Here is a 17,420-nt window from a genome sequence, read left to right on the forward strand (position 1 = left end):
CTATAATGCATTGTAGTATTTCTCACTACACACACACATTTAGTTTAGTACATGGAACTTTTTTTTTAATAAACATGTCTACATGTGCGGTCCAATAATCTCCATTTATTAAAAACAGAAATGTTTAGAAAACAACAGCAGTACAGTAAGGTGCAAAGTAAATTATACTTGTTTCATTTCAATATAGTGGTCGGCGTCCTGTCTGATGCTACAGAGTGACGTAAAGACTCCCTCCCGTTCGAGGATGTTCTAGTCAGAGAGAATACCGACAACACAGCAAACGGGGCGACACAAGAATGGATCGGACCAAAAGGCAAACCCGATTAAGACCTTCTGTTTCAAGTTTTGCTTTCTTTTCCTTAGCATTTCTCAAAAGATTCTTTAGTTTTTATACGGGTGATTAGAAATAAATACAATTTACAGAGTGCTTGTAGAAACTGAAATTTCCACTTAAGCAGATCCCCATGCTGCCTGCACAGGTAACCTTAAAGCAAAAATGCGTCGGTAAGCAAAAGCAAATGTAGGAAAACGAGAACATAAACTGCATGTTGATGAACGCAGCCGCCACTGCTGGTGCCCAAAAATGACATCACAGCCATGAGGCCGACCGAAGCTGCTCAGTTTGGATCAGTACAACCAAAAACACCAAACCGGTCTGGAAGCATAACCAGTCAGTTAATATTTCTTTTCCATTTGGAGCGAAACACTTCCTATGCGAGTCAAGGAGGCAAACATAGAGAACTGCACAATAAACTGAATGAGGGCGAGTTTCTCCGGCTTTCGTCGACTACTATCACCAAACCTCCTGGAGTGATCCTAGCGTAGCTCTTGGGTGGGGCTTCTTGAGCTACAAACTGCTTAGAGACGAATGCTAAAGAGGATAAATGAGAATAAATTGGCCCACAGAAATACTCAAAGGCAAACAGTTTACTGTAGGAACAAGGGATGTTTCAAACCTCCACAGTTCCCTGTATTCTCTCCATCAGGATGTGCTTTCATAATGACATTTCTGTTTCGACAGAGCAGTTCACACAGATTATACATTAGATATTTATAAACACCTTCAAATAACTTCTGTTTAAGGCTACCTGATGGAAAAGGAGAAACGTTATCAGAAAAAGAAAAAAAGAAGCAGGAATCATTGGCCAGCGTCGCCAACATGCAGCTTAGCTGACACGTACTAAAAATGATGAATAATAAATTTACATAAAGAAAGATCACAAGAAAACTAAAAGACAAGTCAAAGGGTCAGTTATGCATGGGCTTTATAGATTCGCCACTGGGTGGCCAGTATGCTACGTTAAGGCCAGAGCAACATCAAAGCCAAACTGCACTGTAAAAGGAAGAACACATGACATAACCGATTTTTCTTAAATTAGTCACAGGAAAGTGGTTGGATGACTGTGGAGCACCTAAGTTATTCGGACACGGGCAGCACTGACCCGCAGGCCTGCTGTTGGCGGCGCGTCCCAAAACGTCCCAGGAACGGGAGACACGGGGGGGAAGGGGGGTCGTCAGAGTCAAACACTGCACTGGGATCTGTCCAGGAGGGAGGACGCCCAGGAACGGGGGAGGAGACGAGTCTTCTCACAGTTTATGTCACCTGCTGCTGCGACCGCAGGCTCCCCCCCCTGACGACTCCGCCGCCTCCGCTTACGAGCTCTCCAGAGCGTCTAATACTTTCATGATCTGCTGCTTGATGACTTTTGTGGCGTCGCCTGCATTTGGTATCAAATATCTGGGAGAGGAATGAAAATTTTTGATTAGCTTCATGAAAACAAAAAAAAACCAAATTATTTTATCTGATAGGAGTGATTAAAAGTTTTCCAAATATGCTTTCTCAATTTTGAATTGCATCAAATTTTCTGTTTTTGAACATTTTTGGAAAAATCTTAATTTTTTTATTTACTTATTTTTTCCCCTCCTGTTTTCTCAGTTCAGAGTGATGTCAGGGCCCAGGGCCGCCATCTTGTTTGACGAGCATGTTTTACAGCTTTTATTTATTTGGACTTTGAATTCAGGTCAACTCACATACAGGATGATTGAAATAAAAACTATTTTTCAACATATTTTTTGTCATTCATAATTTCTTCAAAAAAATAAAAGAGAAAGGAATGGATTTTTTTTGTCAGAAATTTTAATAAATTTCAGATTTGTACCACAAACTTCAATGAATTTCATTGGACGTTTGTCCAACAGACTCAACAAATATTAAAGCAGAAGAAAAGTGAGACAGTTTTAAACATTAAGAAATAAAAATATCTGAAAAGTGGCCCTTAAATTTGTATTCAACCCAATTTACGCAATAATATCCCTCAATAATATTAATAGGGCTGAAACTAACAATTATTATAGTAATTGATTAATCTATCATTTATTCCCACAATTGGATAAAAGAAAATTGGCACAATTTGATGAGTTCTTTTATTTAAATCTAAGATTTTTTTTTGCTCCGAGTATGTTGTTCTGTCAGCATTTTGTCGTTTTGAGTCTCTATTGCCAGTTTATGATTAATCAATAACTAAAATAGCTGACAATTATTTCAATAACCGATTCATTATGATTAATCGATTTAAACCTACAAAAAAGATCTCAGGCTTTCAACCTTTCAAAACTGAATGAACTGCAGAGACTGACTGCAGACAGAGTCTTGCACATCATCGACAACCTCAGTTTCTATGACACTGTTAAAAGACGGACATAAGAACTTTTTTTTGGTGTGTTTTCATAATGCAACTTGTATCTTGTCTCAGTAAGCTGTCAAAATTAAAAATTAAAAGAGATGCGTTTCTCCACATGATCACCTCTCAACTGCAGATATTTCCACTCCAGCTGAATTGTTGGTCCCGAATTTGAAGGTGATAAGTTCTGGGTGCTTCTTTTTGGATGTGATCTTCACCACGGAGCTCAGCGCCTGTCTGGACTGGATGTAAGCAAATCCTTTCCTTGAGGCAATCTCCCTGAGGCAGTACATGTGGGTCGCTGTGATCAATAAGTGACTGGAAGACACACGAAAACACACAGAGTCAGAGTTCAAGAAGCCCGTTTTCTCATTTCCTTGTGTCTTTTTTTTTATTCTGATGTGTTTGAAGTTATTTATGAACCAAAAAAAAAAAAAAAGACTAAGTCACCTGGGAAACATGTGACCGGTTTCTTTAACTTCATTACAGGGAATGTGGTGTTTAATGTCGGGCTTGTTGATCCACGTCTGAATGTTCACAATCTCCTTTCGGTCGTCGTCTGACATCGAGGAGCTGTCGATCTCATCTGGGAGGAAAAACGTGATGCTCATTTCAGCTGAATTCACTTAAAATGTTTATTTTTTTTAAAAAACACATATATAAATATACTGAAGTACACATTTATTTATTTATTTTAAATACATAGCTAAACGTATAAAATCAACTTTCATTTGCTCAGTCAAATTAGGAGAATAACAGCAAAATTAATACTAAACTGACAAAAACAACAGGTTCACTATGTTGGTCAAATAGATAAAAAATAAACTGCAACAAACCTCAAATAGTTCAGCAAGTGCAATTAGGAATTCTAAATATAATGAAGCAAGATGTGTCACTGATATCCAATCTAGATTTTTTTTCCAATATCAGAACCGATACGGATATCAATATCGGATCCAGCCTATACCTGTGTCGTACTCCTCTTCGTCGCCAATACTAAAGACCGGCTTCACGCCCCGGTACGGTTTCCCAACGCGGTCACTGCTGCTCACGTGTCTGTTTGCAGAAGGAAACAAAGTGGTGCAACGTTGTGACATTACCCCAAAATTAAAAAAATGACAACAAAAAAGCAAACGCTTTCAGAAACAGAAGACGTCCAAGTTTGCACACAAAAAGCGATGACATGGAGACTCTCAGACTGCTGGGAGAAAAGGTTATACGCTGGTGGACATAAGAAGAAGTTAAGTGAGAGCCTTGCAGCTTGGTTCTACTTTACAGATTGCCATGATATTCAGGGCTACCGACCAACGAATCACAGCGCCGCTTTTGTCTCCAACATTCTGCGCAGCCCTGACTATCATGCAAGAAGACACTGAAATGGAAAAACGGACTGTCAGGCGTATCGCAACATGGACTAATTAAACCAATTCTATTCAAGAAACGGAAACTTGATGTATTTCAAGCATTTATTTCTGAAAAATAATCGCTCACAGGTCATGAAAAGTTTAAATTCTGTTTCCTCAAGATTTGAAAGACACACAAGACCAATAAAAAAGGAGCTTCGACAGAGAAATGAGGAAGACTGCTGACTCGACAGATGTTCAGCAGACAGTCACAGACTTCCTCCATAAGGAGGGTAAGCCACAAAGCGTTCCCTGATACTGATGAGAAAGTACTAGTTCCACTGACAGATTACTTCATTTATAACATGGGGGGAAAAAATCTTGTAATAAGTGAAATAATCTACCAGTGGAAATATTACAATATTAATGAATCAATGGCTTAAAACAAGCCTGTATCTCACTGAAAAGTTACTAGTTTTGTCTTATTTCAAGTGCACTAGGCCACACCAATGAGGAAATTCATGCAAAAGGAGCCCCAACCAAGCACTGAGTGGATATTCTGCGCAGCACATGGGGACAACAGAAATAAATGCTTGAACTACATCGCTTTCTGAACTGAACTGCCGAGATAAAATGTAAGCATATTGAGATGCGCCTGCAAAACAGTCGAAGCTGACCCTGAAATGCCTTCAGATTCAGTAAGGATGACTGGAGACTTTGTTAAAGGTTGCAGCTTCTGTAAATGTTGTTAGTGAAAGCATGAAAAACAGACCTTAAAAAAACCATGTTAAACAGAGCCCGCCCTCGCCGCATGGGGAATGTTTCCTTATGAGTGAGTGAGCAGAGTAAGGCAGAGATGTTGGTTGCTAAGGCATGCTTTAATGCGTCTCGGAGGGGGGACAAGTGCGCCTCTATAGCCAGTGGGCATGCTGGTGACAGACAGCTGGATGTTTGGAGTTCTTACCGATCTGGAATCACCTTCTCAGGCCAAGGCAGATTGAAAGATATTCTAGTGTGGAATAAGGCACAGGGACTTTAACAAAACTGGCACATTAAACAACAGCTTTCATCAAACAATCATGTGTTCAGTCGCGATCGAAGATGTACCGCACCCCAATAACGAGAGCTGTTAGCGTGCGTTAGGAGTTAATGGAGAAGAGGCGTTTGGAGAAACGAACCGGGCTCCTACCTGTCCACAGGCGTGGACGTGTTCTCGATGAAGCTGATCATCTTCTCCTTCACATTAACAGACTTGGACTTGAGAGCGAAAGTCATTTTGTTGACCAGAGACTTCACGCCTTTGCCGTCTCCAGGGCTGCTCAAAGACTCTCCCTGTGTTGTTGGAAGAATAAAAATTAAAACAAGCAAGAAGCAACAGACAACCATGAAAAAAAACAAACAAACAATTTGAAAGACCTTCAACAAAAATGCAAAAATAAATAAATAAAATAAAATTATAATAGGTCAGTGAATTGAAAAAGTATTCATATCACTTTGTCTCTCACTTTGTCAAGCCACAGTCTAATTTATAGGGGTTTTGTGTGACAGACCAAACCAAAAGTGGTTTATCATTCATAAGCTGAAGGAAAAAGGCTTTATGTTGTCTTCCAAAAAAACATAAAATTTATTTTTTTTTTAAATCAGAAAAGTGTGCAATGTATTTTTTTTTAAAGGGACTGCATTCAAGTCCCTAAAAATAAAAAGCGTCACACCTACATGTTTTAGCATAATGGGAGATACTTTATTTCAACACTTCCTTTCTTCATACTTCTCATCCATTTTTTAGGGGAATTAAATAAAAAATTATAAAAAAAACTACAAAGAGTTTACATAAAAAAAAACAACTTAAGAACCATTTATCCTTTTCCTCCCACTTCAATTTGCTTTGTGTATTACAATAAAATCCCATTAAAAGATGCAGAGGTTTGTTCAAAGGGTGTGAATACTTTTGCGAGGCACCGTAAAGATGTTTGTGAGAAACTGTTTCCTTCCTTCTCCTCCACCTACATCCACAGAGCTGAGGCTGCTGTGAGATCCAGATGTGCTGACTATCCAGTTCATGTATGAAGAGTCAAGGCCTTCGACGTTCATGTCCACCAGGTGCTTCTGGAGGGCTGAAACGGCACAAAACGTTAGTTTCATGCTGCGAAGCTTTCACTGCAGCATATTTAGGAAACACTACTGAAAGCATAGCATTTTTTGCAGCCTTTATGCCACTGTAAAAAACTTACAACCGCAAAAAATGTTTTGAAAACTGCATGTGCATGACTTTAACCTACTTACCCATAAAGCCTCCCTTGGCAATGCTCACATATTCTTTGTTTTTCTGTAATATGGAAACAAAAAAATGCAGAACTGAGGTTGCAAATCAGGAAGACAATGAAACATGTTCCTGTTTCCTGTGAACTAGAGTTTAGATCGGGTCTAAAATAAAAAAAAAAGAAAATCCAGCCCAAACCCATAGGCATTGTGCCAGAGCCGACCTGAGCCCGAAAATAAACCCAACATATTTTTAATTAAGATTTTTACTCATTTTGATTTTATACCACCATTTAAGTAAACAGTGCAACTTCTCCTGCTTTTTAACCTTTAGTTTAAAGTGGCAGTATTATGCGTTTTCCAGCCAGAGTATCATTTTATAGCACAATCAAGAAACTATGTTCATTTCAGTTGTTATGAAAAATTAGCTATGTATATCAAATGTAACGGAAACAAAATTGACTTTGTAACTTAACACCTTGTAATTGGGCCTCTGTCTCTTTAAGAAGCTTCTGCTCTTTCTGAAACTCCGCCTTCATGAAGTCATCACAACATGGCTGCTCTATTAACCCTTTAACAACATTTTTACCAGCATTTCACTTCTATAATGAGTTCAGCAAATGCAGCAGGTGTTTGCTAATTGCTGCTGGCTAGTCTGAAGGAGCCGAGTAGAGGAGTCATGAGGGAAGGCCGATCTGTGAGGCAGAAGCTCTCAAGAGGAGCTTCATCGTTGAAGGTTGGCGCCATGTCCTCCAAAGCGTTTGAACAGCTGAATAGTTGCCAAGGGAGATTAAAGGATTTCTCAAACATGCATGAAAAAAATAAAAATAAAAATCAAGGCGTGTTTTTGATGAGGGCATAATATAGCCAGATGTAAAGCTCTGGCTATGTGAAGCCCCTTTAATGTCTTGTGAGCGCAGGGTGAGTCAAGTGCAAATCATCTGGGATGTTTGATTGATTAAGAGTAGAGGCACCTAGTAATTTGTTGTGCTTGTTGCAGTCTGATTAACTTCTGCCCACTACTTAACTTGATTTATTTCCTCTGCAGGTTAAACTATCTGCTCCTCTATTAACATCATAATATGTGGAGTAACAACTTTATATCGTGGATTCTCCTGTGGTTTTCTCTGTGCTGTATGTTTTGCAGGTTTATTAAATGCGCCACAGAAGCCTGACCCAACCCAGACGGTAAACAGATAATTGTGGACCAGTAGGGCTCGGGTCATAAATCTGAACTCTACTGTGAACAGAATGAAATCTGAATGTGTTTTTTAAAAATGGGCCATGCTCTTCACCTGTAGGAAATGGGCCAGCACCATGTTCATGTACATGTCCTCCTCCTCTCTCCCGCTGCCCATGAAGCACAGGTGCTCTCCGCTGGCGATGGAGCCCGACTCTAAAGACTGCTTCTGAGCCTCCAATAGGGACTTCACAGACAGCGCGAACTCAGAGGGGTTCTGGAGCATCTGCAGGAAGAAAAGTTCAAATGTTTCAGGAAGAAAGAACAAAAGCATCCGCATCCGATGTGCAACACCGTTAGCGTCTCTCACCAGGTCAGAGTCCAGATGGAAGGCTGTGGACAGGTGTCCAGCGTTGTACTGCTCTGCAGGCCGACAGTCCACCACAAAGAAGCGCACCCCGTCCTAAAACACCAAACGCATCTTTATCATCTTTATTGGCCTGTTTAAGAAAAACTAACCGCTTGCTCTGCAAAGGCTGAGAATATTCTGGCTAAATCTAAACCTGTTGCAATAAGCAATTAATTGACTGATACATTAAAATGAGCTTGATCATTTCCATTCTGATGAAAAATATTTTTTGAAGAGCAACTGTGTTTACAGAGACATAGTAATCCATCTTTTGTGTGTGTGTTTACTCTTAGTTTTCCTTTGGTGGTTGTGTTTTATTTGGGAAATGTAAAATATCCTCCAGTTCCAGTGTTAAGTGTTCTTTACTAAATTAAAGTTTATTGGTCTTTGAGAGGGTTAACTTGCATTATTAGTATTGTAATTATCCATATATTACTTGAAAATGGTCTCAAAACATTATCATCGTTTATCCCAAAAAGTACTGGGACAATTTATCGTCCAGTTAAATTTGCTATTATGACAGGCCTAGCTGAAATAGCTGAAATTGTGTGTGTGTGTGTGCGCGCGCGTGTGTGTGTCACTGACCTGCTGCAGCTGGTTGGCCTGCAGGATCTCTGGGACAGACACGGGGAGACACAGTGCCTGACTCAGGTCAGTATCTTCCTCTTTAAGAGCCACCAGGCTGCTACCAAACAGATTCTGATTCATCTAACATGATGAATGATGACAAAGATGGAAAAAACCTGAGTTGCTTTAACAAGATGACAAACGTACATAAAATGTTTCATTAATCTGCACACAAAGCCTTACCTTTCTAAGTGACAGCGGGGTTTTGCTCTGGTAATGCTGGGCCAATGAAAACAAATCTTCAATGTCTTCTGCTTCCAGAAGAGAAGGAGACGTCTCCAGCATTTCTGGAACAAAGACATTCTCCTTTGAGTGTCCTTCACAAGAAAAAAAACTGGCTAGATAGTCAACAAATCTAAACATACACTGCAAAAACTAATCTTACCAAGTATTTTTGGTCTAGTTTCTAGTGCAAATATCATGGTGCATTTGAAATAAGACGAACCTAATTTACAGTCAACTTTTAAGCAACAAATTGGGAGTTTTTTAAGTCTATAATTCCTTAGTGTTAATTTTACTTAAACTGGGAGATTATTTCACTTATAACAACCAGTACTTAAAAAAAATAATATTAATGAATTAGTGCCTTAAAACAAAGTCTTCTATTTTGCTAAAAAGTTACTTGTAAGTTAGTTTTGTCCAGGGGTGAAAGTAGGGGGGTACGGTCGGGTACTGAGGACCCCTAAAGGATTTAGCGGGGGTACGCAGTACCTGCAAGAGGGCAGCGGCTGTCTGCTGTAAAGAATCAATGGGTTCACTGTGCAGCCGTGACTGATTAGTTTTTCAAGAACAATCTAAAACACAACTTAATCAGTTAATAAATCGCTTTTTTTCCATTTCATATTGTTTCTGAGCTGTTCGTGGTTTACTAGAGCAGGTTTGTAATGCGTCGATCTCAGCATTAGGTGACAAGCTGAACACCGCCAGGTCGCTGAGACCAGCATGTCCTCCTCTGATTGGCTTATCAAAACGTTCGTAACTTTATTAAACAACAGAAAAAAAAAAAAAATGAACAAAACGTGTTCAAATTAATGACCCAACAATCTCAGTAATTATTGTCTCCACAAGGTGTTGCGCAATTCTGTGCGTTTCGGTTCCATTACCAAAATAACTAACAGAGCAGAAATATCCCAACTTCAGAAGATGTGCTTTTAACTTAACAGAGCTCTGTGGTTCCTCTGTGGTTCCTCAGTATCAGAGTCAGAATGAGGAGGCGCCAGACATGGAAGACTGGGATGCACTCCATGCCATGATGTTCAGAATTTAGGTCTCATGGCATAAATGGAAACATTTGTAGCAAAAATATTTCCATGTTTCCATTTTGTAGCAAAATGGAAACCAGCTTTTATGGCTTCGTAAAAAAATTCATCAGTACAGAAACTCTAAAGCACACAAAGAAGCAGTTTATATATATATATATATATATATATATATATATATATATATATATATATATATATATATATATATATATATATATATATATATATATATATATATATATATATATATATATATATATATATATATATATATATATAGGCTTTCTTGATTGATTACAAGAAAGCCTATGACTCGATGCCACACACTTGGATCATTGAATGCTTAGAGATGTACAACATCAATAGGACTCTAAGAGCCTTCATTGCAAACTCGATGGGGCTGTGGAAAACCACCCTTGAAGCCAACTGCAAACCACTTGCACAAGTGTCCATCAAATGTGGCATATACCAAGGAGATGCTCTGTCCCCACTGCTGTTCTGCATAGGCCTGAACCCCCTTAGCCAAATCATCAACAAGACTGGCTACGGATACCGACTCAAGAATGGGGCCACAATCAGTCACCTCCTCTACATGGATGACATCAAGCTGTACGCCAAGAACGAGCGAGACATCGACTCACTGATCCACACCACCAGGATCTACAGCACTGACATTGGGATGTCATTCGGACTAGAGAAGTGTGGCCGGATGGTTACAAAGAGAGGGAAGGTCATCCACACAGAAGGGGTCTCACTCCCAGAGGGAACAATAGCAGACATAGAGCACAGCTACAAGTACCTGGGAATACCACAAGCAAATGGCAACCTCGATGAGGTCACAAGGAAAGGAGCCACAGCCAAATACCTCCAACGAATAAGGCAAGTCCTGAGAAGCCAGCTCAATGGCAAGAACAAGATCCGTGCAATAAACAGCTATGCCTTACCAGTAATCAGATACCCTGCCGGAATAATTAGCTGGCCAATGGAAGAGATAAAGGCCACGGACGTTAAGACTCGGAAGCTGCTAACCATGCATGGAGGGTTCCACCCCAAATCCAGCACCCTGAGACTGTACACAAGCCGTAAGGAAGGAGGCAGAGGACTAGTGAGTGTGAGAGCCACTGTCCAGGATGAAACATCCAAGATCCATAAATACATCAAGGACAAAGCCTCAATGGACGATGTGCTCAGCGAATGTCTCAGACAATGGGGAACAGAGGACGAGGTGCTGGAGGAACCATCATGGGAGGACAAGCCCCTACATGGGATGTACCACCGACAAATAACTGAAGTGGCTGATATCAGGAAATCCTACCAATGGCTGGAGAAAGCTGTACTCAAGGACAGCACAGAGGCCCTCATCCTGGCCGCCCAGGAACAGGCACTAAACACCAGAGCAATAGAGGCTCAGATCTACCACACCAGACAAGACCCAAGGTGTAGGTTGTGCAAGGAGGCCTCTGAGACAGTCCAGCACATAACAGCAGGGTGCAAGATGCTGGCAGGGAAAGCATACATGGAACGACATAACCAAGTGGCGGGCATAGTGTACAGGAACATCTGTGCCAAATATGGACTGGAAGCCCCGAGGTCAAAATGGGGGACACCCCCAAAGGTGGTGGAGAATGACCGAGCTAAGATCCTGTGGGACTTCCAGATCCAAACAGACAAGATGGTAATGGCGAACCAACCGGACATTGTGGTGGTGGATAAAGAACAGAGGAAAGCCGTTGTGGTGGATGTAGCAATACCAAGTGACCACAACATCAGGAAAAAGGAGCATGAGAAACTGGAGAAATACCAGGGCCTCAGAGAGGAACTGGAGAAGGCCTGGAAGGTGAAGACCACAGTGGTGCCTGTGGTCATAGGGGCCCTCGGGGCAGTCACCCCCAAACTGGAGCAGTGGCTCAAACAGATCCCAGGAACAACATCAGACATCTCAGTCCAGAAATGTGCAGTTCTAGGCACAGCCAAGATACTGTGCAGAACCCTCAAGCTCCCAGGCCTCTGGTAGAGGACCCGAGCTCAGAGGATGAAAGAGACCACCCGCGGAGGGTGAGAAGGGAATTTTTTTTTTATATATATATATAATATATATATATATATATATATATATATATATATATATATAATATATATTTTATAAAATCCTATTCTGATATGTTTGACACTAGAAACTAGACCAGAAATATTAGATGTTGTGTTTTTGCAGTGTAACGACAGGTAAACAAACTGACTGATGATGTCCTCTTTGCTCTCTGCTTCTTCTGCAAGGATGGTTTCTCTGAGGGTGAATAAACATAATCAGAACAAAAACAACCAGTGTCGACGATCCCACGGCTCCCGCTAACAGATACGTACTTGGCATTGACGAGGATGATTAGCATGAGGAAGAAGATGAGGAAAGGATCTGCCTGCTGGAGGTATGAGTCCCACAGGGTCTGAGTAACTTCGGGCCTGCAGTGACTGGAAAACAAACTCCCCAGCTAAAAACAGAAAAGCACACTTCAGTCAACGCTACGGAGAGAAAAAGCATCGATTCAACCCGACTGTCAGAAAGTCTGGACTTACCCAGTTGATGGCGTAGGAGTCGGGTGTGATCTTTTTGGTGTCTAGGAAGGAGCACAGCTCTGGCTCATGGTACTGCAGCAACAGTCTGTAAAGGTGGAAGGGTCGTCCTTTCGGGACGCACTCCCTGAAACGAAAGCGCCCGGCTGATGTTAAAGCCTGCCAGCGAGTGAGGACATGAAGACGGAGGGATGGCGGGGAAGCTCTACCTGGGGATGTATTTGTTCATGATGGCGTAGAAACAGTTGTAGAGGTCGCTGCGGGGCAACTTCAGCCCCAGCAGCGGCTTGAGCAGGTGAGGCAAGCTGAGCTCGGGGGTGAAGGTGATGTTGCGAGACTTGCAGTAGAACGTGATGACCGACTCCACGTCGGACACCATCTCACTCCCCTCCTCCTCTGAAACTCCCAGGTGGTCTGAACATGGCGGGGAAGGAGGGCGGTCACTCATAAGCCTGATTAACATCTTCACCGACAAGCCGTCTTAAAGTCGAAAACAACGTCCCAGGAGAACAATCTCTGTCTGGTTTTATTTTGATCCGTTTTTAGAAGAGATTCTATTCTGAGCCTCGCCAGATTCGGCGGATGTCAGGATGCGAGACTCATGGAAGAAATTTAACTCTATGAACTCAGAATAAAACAGCAGCCAGGTGACTCCTCAGCTCGTGCTCTAAGGTAATAATGACACATCGTTCAAGAACAGCCTTCAGACGTCTTGCATTAAGCAGAAAATATTAGCGGTGCACCGATCCAACATCAATATCTGTATCGGTGAGGATATTGAATAAGAAAATCTAGACTGGGCATCGGTAACAATGTGACCAATCCATGAGGGCAGATCTATTCAGTCTAATTCTATGTTGTGTGCTCTGATCGACATCATCCTTTCTTATTTATTTAACTTCATATTTAGAACTCCTAGTTGCACTTTCTGAACCATTTGAAAGGTTTGTTGCCATTTTTGTGTGTTTGATGAAGGTAGTGAAACTATTTCTGTGAGTTTATTTACATTTATTTTACATTGGCTGTTCTACTGCTGGCTGCACTGACGTAACAAATTAAAGTTGTTTTTACATATTTGACCAAGCTTGTCATTTAAGTGTGCTGTACTGGTGCAGAGTTATGAAATACATTTGCAATTCACTATATTTATGTCCGTGTTTAAAAAAAAAAGAAGCATTTTAAGTCAGTTCAGTTGTCGGATATGAGTATCGGCCGATACTCATATCCGCACCAGTATTGGAAGTGAAAAAGTAAATCGGTGTGTCCATTGAAACATTTGATCTGTTTTTTATATTCCATTTAAAAGTCTAAACAATATTTTCACATTTTAGATTTGTTTTTTTCTGCATTTGTCATATTAATCTGAATATGATCAGAACCCAGAATGTTGTAAATGTTTATCTGCTGAGAAGTTTCTTGTTGTCTTTGTTATGTTTTTTTTTTTTTTACTTATAGATAAGGATTGTTGCGATGTTCATGTGAATTGACTCACCAATCAGCTGCTGACTGCGGTTGTGAATGAGCGTCTGTTCTGGTAAATCAAGCACACCGTCCCACGGGGACAGGCTGTCTCCTTTTCCGGAGACGTTCAGAGCAATCTGTTGACACAAAGCGGATTAAATATGAAGAAATCAGCCAATCAGTTGAATGTAGCACGAAGCAAAGACAGAAACAAATTTCATATAAGTTCTCGATATTTTATCTTGTATTCTTCAAATTAAACTTTTGAAACTTCCTCCAAAAATCTTTTAGGATTTTCTCAGTTGTTGGTGCTTCTCTGCAAAATTATAACCAGCACTCTGTTTACAGACAATTATGATATTTATATCAAACACTATTGGACTTCTGTGGATAATCCTACAGATATCTCACACAAGTTCTGCAGAACTATATCGATTAAATGGTTATAGGTGAAACAGAAGAGAAACAAAGAAGCAAGCAGTTATGAAACGGTTCCAAGTCGCCGCCACTGAGACCTGCCTCTCGCAGTGCGTAAATAAAGGCCAACAGTTACCTCTCTGCTTTACTATAAAGATTATAGGAACCGGACCATTCAACGTAATAAATAATACCCATGTTTTAGAATGCATTTTGGCTTTAATCAAAAGTTTAAGGTTTATTTAACATTACTGAATTTTTTTTCTTCTTTGACTTATTAAATAGTAAACTAAACTTTCAAAAGGTAAAACTGAAACTACTCGTCTTTCAGTAATCACTTGCATACCAAACACAATAACAAGTATGTTAGGAATGCTGTTTTACAAATAACAGACTGGAGGTGTGTCAGAAAGAGGCGTGCGTATAAGTGACATCAATTGAACATGAAATGCTCGTCTGTGGCCTAGAAAGGGGCAATATAGATTTAAAATGTTGTGCACAAGAACTCCTTGTTGTCTATTTTGCAATGACTGCAGGATTTTACATCACTGAGCAGATTTGTGGACATAGCAGTAAAAACTCAGTGAAAAAGGCATAAACAGATTCTAAGGTTTTGTGTGCCCTTATAAATGTGAAAAATCTATAAATCACAAAAATATTTGGCGATGTAATGATTTAGGTGTATGGATACAGCGGTAAGAGTCAGACTCGTATTTACTCTAACCTCCCTTTGGTCTTAATACAGCATTATTTTTAATGCAATACTTTTGAAGTACAGCACATGAGGCATCTTAGACATAAAAGATGGACTCTTTACCTTCCACATTTTGGCTCTGTGTTCAACTGAATGCTCTTGGATCTGCATGATGCCCCTCTCCATCTCACTGTCTGACCCACCAGAGTCCAGAGCCTCAGCTAAATCCTGGTCCCTGGGGGGCAATGTCACACAGTTTAAAAAAAAACAAAAAACAACAACAACAATAAAATGGATTATATAAAACCCTTGTGAAGTTCTACAGCTAAAAACAAACTTAAGATATTCTTACAGAATCCAGTCCTAAACACTTGTACACTGCTAGCATCAAGTGTGGAAAGAGTCAAAGCTTTTCCTCTTTATAACCTCGGTAAACTGTTATTCTTCTATGGCAGCTATTGCTTTTTTAATTTCTGAGCTGAATGTGAATCAAATGCTGATAGTAGACAGTTTTAGTAACTGATCAATACAAAAACAAAACTATTTACACCAGTGGATGACAGTTGTTAGGAAATCTTCAATGGCAGTCTATATGGGCTAATTTACAGTAACATAATTTAACAGAAGTTCTGATGGCAAAGTACTTTATGAGTTAACCACTACTTCATAACATGGATAAAAAAAAATCCTTACATGAATTGTGGTGATAGTATTACACAAAATGTCATCACACCATGTAGTTTAAATATTTCAAATGAGAATAAAGATAGTGAGGTTGGAAATATTGGATTTAAGGAAATGGGGCTTATTACTAGCATGCTGGCTAACAAGTACATGCACTGAACCATATCTATGACAGACCTAAAATGATTTTAACATTAACCACAGACAGGTTTTTCTAAAGAAACACTTCATTTTTGTGCACAGTTTTTCAATCTTTGCTGTTCTGGTAAGTAACTTGGCTAATTGTTATTATATTAGCAGGCTAGCTGCGGCCACTGAACTGGATTCAGATTTACCATTTACCGTCGGGTGAGCGGCGACACAAAATCATTTTTAATTAATTCACAGTGGAAACTAAACAAATGAAGCCCTCACCTCTTCCTGGCGACCGACAAATATTCTCCAAACATCTAAACAACAAATCGACTCACCAGCTGCCCTGAGCTTCCTCCACGGTATCCGCCATTGTTCTGTTGACAGAGACACGTCACGTCTCGTCACCACGGCGCAGACGTCACGCACAGCTGTCGCTAATGAGCAGCTGAGATTACCCGGAGAGCTCAGCCAGTTCAACAGAAACTTGAGTAAAAACCGGATACTCACATTATCAACAACTTTAACTCCATAGTGGCAAAAGGAACGTGGTTATCTCTGTTGTTTTTGGATACAAATATACACCTCTTTTTTGTTGTTGTTTGGTTTGCTATAACGGGACAAGCGCAGCAGTACTGAATGATTTGAGGGTTGTTCGAGATACGGCCCGTGGCCCGTTTGTGGCCGTCGGGCTGATTTTGTGAGGCCCAGGCTGCAATTCTAAAACAGCAAATAAATTCAGAAATTCAACGGTAATACTGCAAATCAAAGGTACTGTAAGACGCCCCCGCCCCGCCACAGATACAGATGGAAACTTTTTTTGTTGTTGGCACAATTTTTTTTACTGACACTGAAATGTTAAAATGGAACATATGAAGAACAACATCACATATTCATTCTTTAATCATGCCATTTGCTGTCTCTTTTAAATAGGACCACCAATATTTGGCAACTAAAAAAATATTTTGGACACCACTGACTTGGAGATATGTAAACTTCCACAACATGAGACATGTTTATACTATTGAAGATAAATCTTCAGTTTTGAACTGTAAAAAAAAAGCTAAAAAAAAAAAACTTTTGCTGTTTAGAAAGTAACACAAGCACCTGAGAAGTTAGACTAACTAATTACTAAGCAAATATCAGTTTATGTATTAGTTTTTTACATTTGTCCGTGTATCTGCTTAGGTTAACTCTGCAGTCTGCCGCTTCCTCACCTGATAACTGGTTGCAGTGTTCTGAGTGCCAAAGTTTAAACACACAATGAATACAAATAAAACTATTTTTATTTGCTGTGTAAAAGAAACTTCCAGGTTTCTTAACTTCTGTTTAAGAAGTCAATATCCGTCTCGTGTTGTGGACGTTTACATATCTCCAAGTCAGTGGTGTCCCAAATATTCTTTTTTTGGTTGCTAGATATGCTAGTCTGACCACTGAAACCACTTTTAGATTTGGGCAACAAGACAGTGCAAGGGACAAAACAATGTTACCAAGTCAAAATAGGAATAGGTGACCAATATAAAAAATAAAAAAAAACGAAACAAAAAAAAACCACTGTGCTAACATGACACCAAACTCAATTTGCATCTTAATTCCAAGTAACAAAAAAAATCTTAATTTGTCCCAAAACAAACTTTGAATTATGCTAGAAAAGTTTCAAAGAACTACAAAAACAACAGAGGTCAGTGTAAACAAAGAAACCT

General features: G+C 40.0%; 1 protein-coding gene across 3 annotated transcripts; it reads right to left on the reverse strand.

The window, feature by feature from the left end:
- Positions 1 to 85: 85 nt before the first annotated feature.
- Positions 86 to 16,161, reverse strand: tbc1d23 (TBC1 domain family, member 23). 3 transcript variants are annotated; one of them, XM_088005152.1, is made up of 19 exons: positions 16,056 to 16,161; positions 15,025 to 15,136; positions 13,822 to 13,927; positions 12,539 to 12,743; positions 12,333 to 12,456; positions 12,123 to 12,247; positions 11,999 to 12,045; positions 8,683 to 8,786; positions 8,458 to 8,580; positions 7,834 to 7,926; positions 7,579 to 7,749; positions 6,308 to 6,350; positions 6,032 to 6,138; positions 5,214 to 5,356; positions 4,989 to 5,033; positions 3,649 to 3,737; positions 3,132 to 3,267; positions 2,805 to 2,999; positions 86 to 1,738 (listed from the first exon to the last, which is right to left on the reverse strand). In XM_088005152.1, the coding sequence occupies exons 1-19, from the start codon at positions 16,088 to 16,090 to the stop codon at positions 1,654 to 1,656; spliced, it is 2,088 nt and encodes a 695-aa protein (XP_087861278.1). In that variant the 5' UTR covers positions 16,091 to 16,161; the 3' UTR covers positions 86 to 1,653. The 3 variants fall into 3 exon arrangements, with proteins under 3 accessions (XP_087861278.1, XP_087861279.1, XP_087861280.1); XM_088005153.1 differs by having other exon boundaries at positions 16,000 to 16,076; XM_088005154.1 differs by lacking the exon at positions 4,989 to 5,033.
- Between the last annotated feature and the right edge of the window lie 1,259 nt (positions 16,162 to 17,420).

Source organism: Poecilia mexicana, unplaced genomic scaffold (assembly GCF_051168715.1).
Source record: "Poecilia mexicana isolate PSO_F unplaced genomic scaffold, ASM5116871v1 scaffold_4, whole genome shotgun sequence".
Classification (NCBI taxonomy): domain Eukaryota; kingdom Metazoa; phylum Chordata; class Actinopteri; order Cyprinodontiformes; family Poeciliidae; genus Poecilia; species Poecilia mexicana.

Bases quoted from the DNA above. Each gene is read 5' to 3' on its own strand.
- tbc1d23 (XM_088005152.1), bottom strand. From the start codon at position 16,090: ATGGCGGATACCGTGGAGGAAGCTCAGGGCAGCTG. The intron at 13,928-15,024 runs GTAAAGAGTCCA...TTGTGTCAACAG, and splicing joins ACAGAGCCAAAATGTGGAAG to ATTGCTCTGAACGTCTCCGG. The intron at 7,750-7,833 runs GTGAGAGACGCT...TTCTTCCTGCAG, and splicing joins TCCATCTGGACTCTGACCTG to ATGCTCCAGAACCCCTCTGA.